At 37.7% G+C, this 13816-nt stretch overlaps 1 protein-coding gene across 1 annotated transcript in view; it reads left to right on the top strand.

Moving 5' to 3' along the window:
- The window catches only part of LOC108543343 (acyl-CoA synthetase long chain family member 4), a gene marked incomplete at its 5' end in the record, with an annotated part of 16815 nt that extends 11490 nt beyond the window's left edge, over positions 1–5325 (top strand). Inside the window, one exon of the mRNA XM_017893776.1 lies at positions 2451–5325. Coding sequence (XP_017749265.1) covers positions 2451–2608 — 158 coding nt within the window. The remainder of the gene's footprint in view (positions 1–2450) is intronic.
- Positions 5326–13816: the final 8491 nt, after the last annotated feature.

Genomic DNA, 13816 nt, shown 5'->3' with positions numbered 1-13816 from the left:
ATATAGTATTCCCAAAATATATAGTATTTTCTTTAGGTATTTAAGTATAGCATTACAAATATGGTATTTTCTTTAAATATAGTATTTCAAGAAATATATAGTATTTCAACCAAAAGGCTAACCATCAGAGGTGCACTGTCGTTATTCTTAGTCATCCTCTGAATATATTAATGGATTAGAATGTGACTTGAATAATTTTCCATTGCATATTTAATGTGTAAAAGCAACAATGGGGGAAGTCAAGCTGCATCCTACTTTGTTAGAAGGCAGAATAAAATCCGAGGACCCACTAGGTCCTCATAACTTTCCTATGCTTGGAGTGAGGCATGTAACTCATGATTTGGATAATGAGTGGTAATCATGAGCTAAATGTATAAATCATAAGCCTTTTGTGCCACAAAGGATTTATCTTGCCAACATTTTGCAAATTATAATTTTGGAGACTTATGCAAAAAAGTGTAAAATAGTTTTGATTATATTCAGCAAATCTGTCGGAAGTTATACATCTTTCATAGCAGGCCTCTTCATATTTTAAGTATAATTGTGTGAGGTATACATAGTATCATAAGAATGCAAAATACTTGTTTTTGGGTGATTTGAGCGACTTCCAATGGCTATGAAAATCGATATTTGCTGCCACCTGCAGGTCACGTTTCATAATGTTGTAGTTAATTCAGATAAAATGCCACATTTTGTTGGTTTTGTTTGTTTTCCTTCCCCTAACCTTTCTCACTTGTTGGCAATTTATTCTATTTACGGGAAACTGTGATAGCCCATTGCTTCCTATGGCTTGGGGTATTCAATAATGTTTAGGAGTTTTCAAGATGAAACCTCTATAGCTGTCTTTATTTCTTTGGCTTTAAAGCAGGGATTTAACTAAATGGAAAGATTGTTTTCAGCCTGCTTTCATTTGCTTGTGTGCAACTGAAATAATGTGCTTGCCTTGTCCCAATGTTGTCAGTGTTTCTGGACTAGCACCTATGTATGTAAGAAAAGGAAAATGAAATAAAAAAATGGGGGGCCAAATCTGTACCTGAGAATTTAACTGTTTACTTGAGTTCCAATTGTGACCTTGGGAGCAGATAGGCTTATTTTATGAACCTCTGTGTAATTGAGCTGTACTTTATTAACAGAGTAGACCTGGTTAATTCAAGCAAGTTTTATGTTCCTTTATGACCTCTTCAGGCATTATTTATAGGAAGTTGGTTCTAAGTTAGATTTAAAAGATATTTTCATACTCAACTTTATATTTTTCTGTCATTTTAGTGAGAAACTCACTAGTTCAACCAAACTTTCATAAAACATAGACTAGTACTAGAAAAGAACTTCGGTGAATGTGAGTTCTTTGTGCTTGCCACTGAAACCAAATCATTTCTAAAGTCATCTAGGCTATTTTTTAGTAGTTTTTAAAAATGTGCCAATGTTTGCTTCTTGGCAATTGCTGTTTTAAATAATCACATAAAATAAGGCTCATCTATTGATTAACATTACTGTTAATAGGCCTCCATAATTTAAAGAATTACCCTTGTAGTCATGATAAATAACTTGATGGCATGTAATTTATGGAATTTGAAAGTATTAATACTATATTAATTATCTTTATGTCCTTCCTTATATTTTTTCCAACATGTATTAGGTTGTCTAACTCAAATACAATATTCATTGCATCAGTTTTTATACCATTTAAAGATATGAAATTCACAATCCCCTTTTTTATCTGTATTTGAATATATACTAAAGTTTATAAAGAATATTTGTCTAGAGAATTTTCTGTAGAATGAATAAATAAACTTGTATGTATTTATGGAGGGCTCTCAACCCTATGGATGGCAGTGAAAAAATCAAAGACCTTGCTTTTATGGAGCTTACATTTTAGCTCCATGGCGAGACAAATATATAATATGTTGGGTGGTGATAACTACTTTGAACAAAGCATAGTGTTAAGAAGATATAGAGAGACAAAGGTACTTCTCTTTTGTTATGAGTGATCAGGGAAGTCCTCTCTGGGGAGGTGGCATTTGAGCAGACATACAGATAAAGTATGGAAGTGACACACAACTGTATTGAGAAAGACCATCTCAGGCAAATATAAAGTCTCTGAAGAGGAAGATGTGTGTGTTTGTGTGTGTGTGTGTGTGTGAGAGTATAATGTGTATATGCATGTGTATTAAAAACCACATAGACTAAAACTATCCAACTGAAACAACTTATGTATACATTGAGAAATATGAAATGAAATTGTAAGGTAGAGGTAGCATTAGTAAACTATCTAGTATACCATTAAATAAGTTTGTGGTGATTGGTGATTCAGCACCTGAATCATCTAGGTAAATCCTGAAAAACTCATATTTTATTAATTGCTTCTCCTTCCCCTTCTTTCCCTGTCCCCACTCCTTTCTTCTCTCTTTCCCCCCTCTCCTTTTCTCCCATCTTTTCCCTTCTAATTTCAGTGAAATTGGAGCGATTTGAAATTCCAATCAAGGTTCGATTAAGCCCAGAGCCATGGACCCCTGAAACTGGTTTGGTAACTGATGCTTTCAAACTGAAAAGGAAGGAGCTGAAGAACCATTACCTCAAAGACATTGAACGAATGTATGGGGGCAAATAAAATGCTCTCTTATTGACAGTTGTGCAGGAGGTAGCCTGGTGGTTTTTCACTTCTAGAATATTAAGCCTTTGTTGAGCTGTTAGAATGTAAGGTATATCATTCTAAAGATACAGTAAAAAGCAAACAAAACCAAAAGTTATTAAATTTGTTGTCCAGTTTACTTTAACTTAGTTTTGCATAGTTCTAGTGCAGCTGAAATTGAAAAGTTATTTCCCTTTAGCTGTGTTATTATAGAGCAGAATTTTGTTTTAAAATTAGCCTAAGATATACTTGTTGTTGTAAAGAAAAATTTTAATGTTGAACAAAATAAATCGGAGTTGGAGTAGAATGTAGTTTGAGGAAATTTGCAGCTTCCAATGCCTCTTGTCTTCCTATTTCAGAAGAAGTTTAAATATTAAGCATGACAGAAAATATGTATTAACACTACTCAAAGCAAAAGTGCTGCAGGGCTTTAAAATTCTCTTCCAACCATTTATCTTGAAGGAAAAATTCAATAGTAATATAATACACAAAATCAAATAATACCTTAGAAGGTATTAAGATTATAATTGTTGCATAGGTTAGATATAGAGTCATTGTAATGTTGTGAATAATTACAGTGCCTAAAGTAAGAATAAAACAACATATACAACACCAAAAAATATCTAGTAATATATTTAAAGCGAAATTGAGCTGCTTTTTTGAAACTTTGAGATCTAAAATAACTGTAATTATTTGAATGACTTAAGAGGAAAGTACATTTTTTGAAATGCTGAAAATTGCCTTTCTGTGTTTATTCAAACTGAAAAGCTGAGACCAAGAGCAAAATGACAGGAAGGTAAAAAGTTAACAGGCAAACATTTTCTCTTAGAAAAGATGATAAAATCGTAAGTATTTGGAATTAGAAGCCTTGCACAACACTGAACCTGGGAAAGAGATTTAAACTCTGAATTTATCTTTGATAACAGGGATTGATTTTAAAATGTACATGTAGTAAATTACATTTGTAATTTAAGGTCTGTTTGCTGTTGCTGATTTGATTCTTGATCAGTAGTTTGCATTTCAGGAAGCCTTTCATTTTGCTTTAATTTTAGCAAAGCGGGTTATAACGAATGACTTCCCCAATATCTTGCTCGAACTTACAGGTGATTAACTTGGATGAGTTTTGGGAAGTTAAAGGGAAGAAAACACTGTTACCATTTTTTCCTGTTTGGGAAGAGCTTAGAAACTGGAAATACTAGATTTGGGAGAAGGGCAGAGTTACTTGATAAGGGACTGATCTTTGTGCAGTAACTTGGGAGTGTGGTTTCTTTTTGAATCTTTAATTAAAACCTGGGATTATATATCCCTGATAAATATTCACACTTGAACCATAGTTACTGTAAAACACAAAAAATCTTAATACTGTTACTCTTTGCACTTTTTCTTAATCATTTTATATATATATATGCATATATACATATATATGTGTGTGTGTGTGTGTGTGTGAGTTGCTTATGTTGTTATGTACAGATGTGGGCCACCATTGCAACAAAATAAATTCTTTTTGCTCTAAAATATTTATAAAGAAAATACTTAAATGTTATGCATATGGTGGTAATAAGGGAAAAATCAAGTATTATAAACAAGAATGAAGGTTTTTGTAAAGATTTCTGTTCAGTGTTTTGCAAGGTAAAATTTTAGGCAAGTTTTCCCTGAAGTTATGTGTATGTGAGTATTCTCATTCTTCCCAACTTGCCTTTGAAGAGTGAAAAACCATTATGATCAAGTAGACTACTATTCAGCTTTTATTCCTGCCCTGCTGTTTACCCATTAAGAATGAGTTTCTTAGACTTTTCCAATATGTGATTTTTTTTTCCCATTTAGAATGGTGATTTTAAATGTGTGAGTGCATGCACTGTCTTATCTCAGATATTTGCACCCCCGATCCGCCCCCGACTCCCAAAAGCTGGAACACTGCCAACTGATCTGTTATATAGGTCCTGTAGAAACACATCATTAACACTTAAGGTTGGGTGCTGCTAATTCTTTGCAAAAATCCAAACATTGTTAAGGGACCAGGGAGATGCCACTACCCCTTGATTTTCCATCTAAAAATATACATATTTATGTAAGCAAATCTTTCCATATTCATAGTGACTTTTCAAGTATTTAAGACTAAAGATTTTGATCTCACATTTTTATACTGTTTAAATTGCTCACAATTATTACATACATGTCAGCCATCAAATAAAGTTGTACTTTAAAAATTTACTACAATATGGACATTTCTAAGTCAAACACTTGTGACTTTTGCTTTAATTCCGTGAATGTTCCTGCCTCCTTGATATTTGTATTTATTCTTTTTTTCTCTAGAGTGGAGGTATAATTGTGTGATATTTCAGAAATACAGATACATGATTCAAAAAGTCACAGTTAAGGAGATTCATGTTTCTTTGATCATGAATAACTGGTTAGTGATTCTTGCCTATATTTTCCTGATAGCATATGACAAATGTTTCTAAGGTAACAAGATGAGAACAGATAAAGATTGTGTGGTGTTTTTGATTTGGAGAGAAATATTTTAATTTTTCAATGCAGTTACAAATTATAATGTATTCATATTTGTACTTTCTGTTAAAATGCACGATTGCAGAATTGTTGAGATTTTGTGTTTATTCTTGATGAAAAGCTTTGTTCTTGTTTTTAAGTTTGCACTCAAATCTTAAGAAATAAATTCACCCATGTTATCAAGCCAATTTGTACTTCATTATGCATTGAGAGAAAATCTCCAAGTCTGAAGATTATTAGCCAACGTTTTAAACACATATTTTTAAAGTACTCATCTCCAAGTTTGTGGAATTGCATTAAGCAGTTAAACAGGTTTGTATAGTCCCATCCTTTAGTTCAGAGTATTTGAATCCCAAACTGTTACTTTGATCCAGTCAATAGAGTAAAACCCCTTTGTAACACTGATACTTTGGGACAAAACATGGATTATCAGTAGGTGCTACCAAATTATAACTGCTACTTTTAGGGTAATTAATATTTTAGAGAGAAATTAATTGGAGTTATATGAGGGTATGTATAAAATGGCATTAAGAGCTCTATTTCCTGGCTTTGCCACTGTAGTTTTTGGCAAATAGATTAACATTTTGGAGCTGCATTTCTTCATCTGGAAAAATTGGGTTGATAGGATCTGCCTAATAGGATTGTTGTGAGAATTAAAATGTAAAGTGTTTAGGAAAATAGCTTATGCTAGCTATTGTTATCATAATTATTATTGTATCTAGACACTATTCATCAGTCAGGTTGTTTAAAGTATTGACTAGCATACTCAGGGCCTTCAAGAACTGACTGCCCCTGAAGATTTTGTGAAAAAAGTTCTAGATCTAGAGGTCAGGAGACCTGGGTTTATTGACACCAGCTTTGTAACCGTGGGCCAATCTCATAACCTTAGCCTTAGCCTTAGTTTCTTCTTCCCATTAAAAACACACACACACACACACACTTCAAAATGATGCCTTTTGCAAAAGGGAAACACAAATGACAGAAGAAATAGGGAACACAATAGTCCTTACGGTCCATCATGTCTAGCTTTAGTATTGTGATCTTACTGTTCCGAGCTCTATTTTCTTAAATGATGCCCTAGGTTCTGAGTTTCCTATAGGGCTATGAGACTATGGATCACAAGAAGTTGAGGATTCTACTAGGTATAAGGAGTCTGTGACTCTTATTTTTAAATTATTTATGTATTTTTGTCTTGAGATAGGGTCTCATTCTGTCACCCAGGCTGGAGTACAGTGGCTCCATCATAGCTCACTGCAGCCTTGAACTCTCCTGGGCTCAAGCAATCCTCTCACTTTAGCCGCCGAAGTAGCTAGGACTACAGGCACGCACCAGCATGCCCAGCGAATCAATTTTTTTTTTTTGTAGAGATGGGGTCTCGCTATGTTGCCCAGGCTGGTCTTGAACTCCTGGCATCAAGCAATCCTCCCACCTCAGCCACCCAAAGCGCTGGGATTACAGATGTGAGCCACAGTGCCTGACCCTTATGTTTTTTAAAATTTTAATCAGGGTTTTGCACACATAATGTAAAGGAGTGCTTCCAAACTTCTTTTTATTGTGATCCACAATGCTGTGCACACATATTTTATGAAAATATTTTGTGAAAAAACAATACTAATGAGATGCACACTGGTGTTCTATTTCATTTACTTAAATGTTGGCTGTGACTCACTAAATTGATTTAATTACCCTGTAAAATAGTGCTGCTCAGTAGAACTTTCTGTGAAGTTGAAAAGATTCAGTATCGGCACTATCCACTGTAGTGCATGTGGCCGTGGATCATTTAAAATGTGGTTATTGTTGGCCAGGCCCGGTGGCTCACATTTGCAATCCCAGCACTTTGGAAGGCCAAGATGGGAGGATCGCTTGAGGCCAAGAGTTTGAGACAAGCCTGGTCAACATAGTGGGACCTCAGCTCTAAAAAAATAAATAAAAATAAATAAAAAAGATCTTTTAAAAAACAAAATGTGGTTAGTATGACTGAGGATTTGAATTTTTATTTTTATGTCCCTGTTGGACAGCATCACTCCAGAGAGATTGTAAGTCATGGTTTGAAAAGCACAGGTTTAAAGGCAGCTGTTACACAAAGTCTCTGAAAAACAGCTATCCACTCCCTTCATCCTCCCCATTTCCTCCGCCTCAGAGGCAACCACTTTTAACTCTTAGTTGATTATTTTGGTATTTACCCTCTTGTATCTAAATAACATGCTTGTATCCCTGCTTCTTAATTTTATCAACTTTTCAGTGTACACAGGGACACTTCTCATCCTCTCAATATAAATGCATAGTTAGATCAATAAGTCTTTACATTATAATAACTGCTATTCAGAGCTGAAATGTAGTGGGAAAACAATGATTCATTTTCTTCTGCACTTTTAAACCACTGGAACTAATAATTGTCTTTCTTTCATTTGCTTGGTTTTCTATGCACTTACCGCTAATTCTACCGCAGGCTCTGCAACTAATTGCTTAAATCTCTCTCGACTTCCAGATAACAAGAATTCTAACAATTTCATCTGGAAAAAAATCTCTCCTAGAACCAGATCATTTGCCCTCCTTTCCCTGGTGCAGGGTCTCGTCCTGAGACTTCCCTTTACCTTTGTCATGTGTTGGATCTCCTGTTTTCTGTATCCCATGTCTTTTTCTTACTTGGATTATTACTTCTCCTTGATAGAATACATTCTACAGTACTTTACTGAGAAGGGATAAATGGGAAATAATTGGAGACCTTAACTGATAATTTGGTTGGGTATAGGATTGAAAATTTCCTCTCCATGTTGAAAGCATTATTCCACTGTCAATAAGCTTTCCATCTTCTCTCTCCAACAGGAACTTCCCTNAATATCATCCAACAAAAAACAATGAAGTTTACATCTAGGGCAGATATACGTAACTCAAGGTACTTGTAGTCCATCATGCCCCTTGAATAACAACTTTGCTGTTGAAATTTCTTAAAACTTACCAAGTTAAAAAGCTGAGTGATGCAAAAGGAGGAGTATTTTAGTGTAATCTGTAAATTGGCTTTTCTAAAAAAGGAAATACATCCTGTTTCCTCAGATGGGTAAATAAGCAAGAGCTACATGCAGCAGTGTCAGTAGTAAGACATTTCTCAAGTCTTTTCAAATGAACCAAAGGTGGGTATGGGATAGGAGAGAAAATTGATAGAAAAACATTGACACCATAACAATATATTTAGATAATTTAAAAAGGCAAGAGGCGGCATTTCAGTAGCAAAGTGCTTAATAAAGAGTACATTGTAGAGAGTCTTACAAGAAGGTATCTCATGCCAGTCACAATGGCGATTATTAAAAAGTCAGGAAACAACAGATGCTGGCAAGGATGTGGAGAAACAGGAAAACTTTTACACTGTTGGTGGTAGTGTAAATTACTTCAACCATTGTGGAAGACAGTGTGGTGATTCCTCAAGGATCTACAACCAGAAATACCATTTGACCCAGCAGTCCCATTACTGGGTATGTACCCAAAGGACTATAAGTCATTCTACTATAACGACACATGCACACATATGTTTATTGCAGCACTATTTACAAAGCAAAGACTTGGAATCAACCCAAATGCCCATCAATGATAGACTGGATAAAGAAAATGTGGCACATACAACCCATGGAATACTATGCAGTTCATGTCCTTTGCAGGGACATGGATGAAGCTGGAAGCCATCGTTCTCAGCAAACTCAGGAACAGAAAACCAAATACTGCATATTCTCACTTATAAGTGGTAGTCGAACAATGAGAACACATGGACACAGAGGGGAACATCACACACTGGGGCATGTCGAGGGGTGAGGGGCACAGGGAGGGAGAGCGTTAGGACACACACCTAATGCATGTGCAGCATAAAGCCTAGATGGTGGGTTGATAGGTGCAGCAAACCATCATGGCACATGTATGCCTATGTAACAAACCTGCACGTTCTGCACATGCATCCCAGAACTTAAAATAATAAAAAAAACAAAGGGGCCAGGCATGGTGGCTCACGCCTGTAATCCCAGCACTGTGGGAGGCCGAGGTGGGCAGGTTACGAGGTCAGGAGATTTAGACCATCCTGGCTAACACGGTGAAACCCCGTCACTATTAAAAATACAAAAAATTAGCCGGGCGTGGTGGCATGCACCTGTAGTCCCAGCTACTCAGGAGGCTGAGGCAGGAGAATTGCTTGAACCCGGGAGGTGGAGCTTGCAGTGAGCGGAGACTGCACCACCGCACTGTAGCCTGGGCGACAGAGCAGGATTCCATCTCAAAAAAGAAAAAAAAGAGGGCACATAAATGGCTCAGCAGCAGGATAGGTAAAAGCCTCAAAGGAAAAATGATGTCCTCGGTGTCATTGTTCTGGGAGGAATAACACATTCTGAATCTGGAACTGTCTGGAATAAATTTATTTCCCTTGTATTTACATATTTGAAGACGATGACTGAAGCAGTATTTCCACAACAATAGCAGTAATTAGGAAATGTATAACTTTTGTGTAACAGAGGTGTATATAGCACCTCTGTAGATGTGCTCAGCAGAAGAGTTTTAAGTTGTTGATATAATAAATTCATTGTGATCTTTAGTCCGGTATGTTCTTCAGTATGTTAAGCTCATCTCTCTCAGTGGTTCTTCACCCTGGCTGCACTTAGGAATCACATGGGAAGGTTAAAAACAACAACGAAACAGAAAAACAATTTCGATACCTCATCCTCCCTCACTGGCCAATGGAGGCCATACTGCTAGATATTTCGATTCCTTTATTAGCATTTATCTTTAGGATTAAATAACAAAATAATTCACAGAGGAGGCGACAGTCTTCACGGTTAACCAAGGAAGGAGGCTCCTAGTTAACTGTTGGCTTTTCTAACTCTTCCTTCTTGGTAGGATCAATTTTTCTTTCACTTTGGCATGTGTATCAGTCTGTTTTCATACACTATAAAGAACTACCTGAGACTGGGTCATTTATAAAGGAAAGAGATTTAATTGACTCACAATTCAGCATGGCTGGGGAGGCCTCAGGAAACTGACAATCAGGTCAGAAGGTGAAGGGGAAGCAAGGTACCTTCTTCACAAGGCATCAGGAAGAAGAAGTGCTGAGCGAAGGGGGAAGAGCCCCTTATAAAACCATAAGATCTTGTCCCCGAGAGTTCACTCACAATCACGAGAAACAGCATGGGAGAAACCACCCATGATTCAATTACCTCCACCTGGTCTCTCCCTTGAACTGTGAGGATTATGAGGATTATGGGGATTACAAATCAAGATGAGATTTGGGTGGGGACACAAAGCCTAACCATATCAACAAGTTAGCTAGCTATTTCCTTTAACACTAAAAAGAATGAGAGATTCTGAGAGGATGAGATATAGAATCAGAACATTTCTTGGAAGACACTCCTAAGGGTATCACAAATTAAAATGGGCTCTAGTGGTGGTGGAGAGACACTTGGGAGTGCTAAACATCGAGTTTCCCAATTCATATTTTGCCTTGAGGTTATAATAAATAAATCAAACAAAACAAAGGGAAAAGGAAAAGAGAGAGTATGCTGAAAGTTCACCCATGCATATGTCTCTCTAGAGTGACTTTTGCAGTAGAAATTGGAAAATAATTCTTTTGAGGTCAGGTATTTATTTTTGCACCTGGCTGTTTGCTAGCCCATGAAGTTATAAGAAGCTTCAAATTAGATATAGATATACATACATATAAATTACAGACATGTCTTTATGGCCAACTGCTCTTCTTACAAATGACTTTCTCACCTTAGCTGTATCTTCGACATTCCTTACTATAGGGCACTCCATGCCCCACATTCAGTTTTGGATGTTGAGTAGCAGGTATCAACATAGGAAAGTGGCAATGTGGCTCTCCAAGAGTAGGTGAGGGACAAGGCCAGAGAGAAAAATTAGGAAGCCCTCCTGCCTAGATACTGACTGAGGGAGAAATATAGAAAGACAAGCTGAAATTGCTCAAGTGTGCTCCCCAGCCTTCCTCTGGGTGGCATCATTTCTCACGCAGTTCTACATTTCATTGCCCATCAAGATTCATGGTGGTGACAGAATTAACCTTTCTCAGGGAGTCCAAGTGAAGGAAAGGATATGGAATCTTCTGTTCCATTCCAGCAGGAGTCTTTGTTTTCTCTGCAAGAGGCCCCAGGCTCTCTTTGCTTGTGAACTCTTCCTTTTGCTTATGGTATAAACAATAGCTCTCTGTATCCCATCTCCTGGGGTTGTGGGCTATCTTGGTTGGCCTTTGGTTTTGCTCAGAGAAGACAAACTCCAAAACCAATTGGCCTGGAACTGCAGGGACTCAGCATTCTGTTTCCAGAAGTAAGGTTGTACAAATATGTTAGCTTGAGCTGTTGACTTCATTCTCTCTCTTAAAACTTTGGGAGTTTCTCTTTGTCAAGTTTTAAAGACAGATTGAGCACTGGACTTTTCTTAGGTAGCAAAGCCATTTTTGTTTTAAAGCCCTGTGAAGTTCCGATACTCTTAGATTTCCTTCGTCTTAAAACATGGCACTTAAATGCTTCTGGCCCTTCTTGTGTAGTATTACTAGGTGTTAAGAAGAGACAAAAAAGTTCTTGTGCTATTAGCACATGTCAGACCATGGGGGTGAGAGAGAAGCTGAACTGTGAGCTGAAGAGTCTACATATGTAGGAATTTGGAAAAGACAAACAGTCTTTAAGGATTCAGTTGCCAGAGATGGCCTCCAGTCTGAGCCTACTACTGAAGAGGCGACAGTGACTTTTACCAAATTCCAGATAATAACAAGGAGCATGCATTCACTCAAAGCAGCATCCTCTCTGCCCACTGCATCATGAAATTCCTGTTGCTTTCACCCCATGTAGTCCTTGAAGGCCCCATCAGTCTTCATGGACTACATGGGGTAAAAGCAATAGGAATTTCACGGGTTACAGCTTGAGGTTCTACACCAGAGATCTCCAAGAGATTCCTCATGCACCTAAGATATTGATGCCTTCTGCCTTTGGGGTGGCCAGAGCTCCCTGGCAGGTTGCTTTTTTATCCATTTATCCCAGGGAGCCAATATATGTTATCTATGTGTGCTATGTGGTAAAAACAGCTAGAAAGCACTATTTCAGATGTATCCCTCTTCTTGGAGAGCTTTGGTAACACATGGTCTCAGTGATTTGTTTTCCTGTCTGTAGTCCAAGTTACACAGGCTCTGTCAAAGTAGAAACTGTGTCTGTCTCATATGCTGTTATATATCTAGTGCCTGCCACTGTGCCTAGCTCATAGTACATGCTCATAAAATATTTCATGAATGAATGAATGAGGAAGTCTAGGCCTTGAAGAATGAGTAAAATACGGATAACCTGGAAGGGATAAGGGTTTGCAAGGGTGATGAGCAATAGGAATAGAGTCAGATATGTTTGTAGTGTATGCCAGGCACAATTTGGAGGCAATGGGAAATTATCAGGCCCCATCATGCCTATTGAACATAATGCTGGATGAATAAAGAGCCACTGAACATCATTGCCGAAGAGCAAAGTAGACATTAGAACAAACAGATGGTAGTTGACACAACCATGTTTCTCTTAGCATCTAATTTCAAGTCAAACTCTGTGTGTTCACTACGGAAACTATTTCTAACGTGGTCTGGGGCCTAATTCCAATAATTCCTAAATGTTCCCATACCATCTTCCAGCTTAGAAGCCCTCACTGCAACCTCTGGTACCCCAGAGGCAAAGGAACACTATGCTGTCATCCCTCACAATGCGAGATTAGAGGAGTAAACCCTATTGTTTATTCCCTGCCAATGTTACAGGCATTGTTTCCCACACGGGGAAAGGAACCTAGTGGCTATTTCCTACTCAAAACTTATGTCAGTTGTCACATGCTTAGGGAAATGTGTCCTGAGCTCTCTGAGGTTGAGTTAAATGCTCCTCTCTGGTTCCCACTGCACCATACGTTTAATGTTAATGAAATAACCACAGCCAACATTATTGAGCATTTCATATGTTCCAGGCACTATGTTCAGTACTTTACATGAATTATCTTACTCAATCCTTGCCACAAAATCCTACGGTAAGCATGGTTATTATCTCCATTTTACAATTGAGGAAACTGGAGTAAAGATAAGATGAATGACTTTGCTTAAGGTAACACAGCAGCTGGTAGGTGGCCAAGCCAAAATGTAAAAAGGCAGGTTTGTTTGAGGCTGGAGCTGCTGTTCTTAAGCACTATGCTCTATTAATTTCTAACAGCGCCTTTTCCACACCTTGTTGTAATAGTCTGGGTAGCGTCTGCCTTTCTCCCAACCCCTGGAATGTTAGCAACATCACATCAGTAACCAAATTACCAAGTCTCATCTGGATCCCAGCAAATAACACAGGGCCTGACACAGAAACATTTGAGTAGAAAAACATTCTGCAGCACTATTCACAATAGCAGAGCCTTGGAACCAACCCAAATGTCCATCAATAATAGACTGGATAAAGAAAATGTGGCACATATACACCATGGAATACTATGCAGCCATAAACAAGGATGAGTTCATGTCCTTTGCAGGGACATGGATGAAGCTGGAAACCATCATTCTCAGCAAACTATCGCAAGGACAGAAAACCAAACACCACATGTTGTCACTCATAAGTGGGAGTTGAACAATGAGAACACATGGACACAGGAAGGGGAACATCACACACTGGGGCCGGTCGGGGTGGGGCCTGGGGA

The sequence above is a fragment of the Rhinopithecus bieti genome, unplaced genomic scaffold, assembly GCF_001698545.2.
Source record: "Rhinopithecus bieti isolate Rb0 unplaced genomic scaffold, ASM169854v2 scaffold_25419, whole genome shotgun sequence".
NCBI classification, from domain to species: Eukaryota; Metazoa; Chordata; class Mammalia; order Primates; family Cercopithecidae; genus Rhinopithecus; species Rhinopithecus bieti.
Note: the sequence above shows the minus strand (reverse complement) of the source record. Positions and strands in the feature narration are given on the sequence as shown.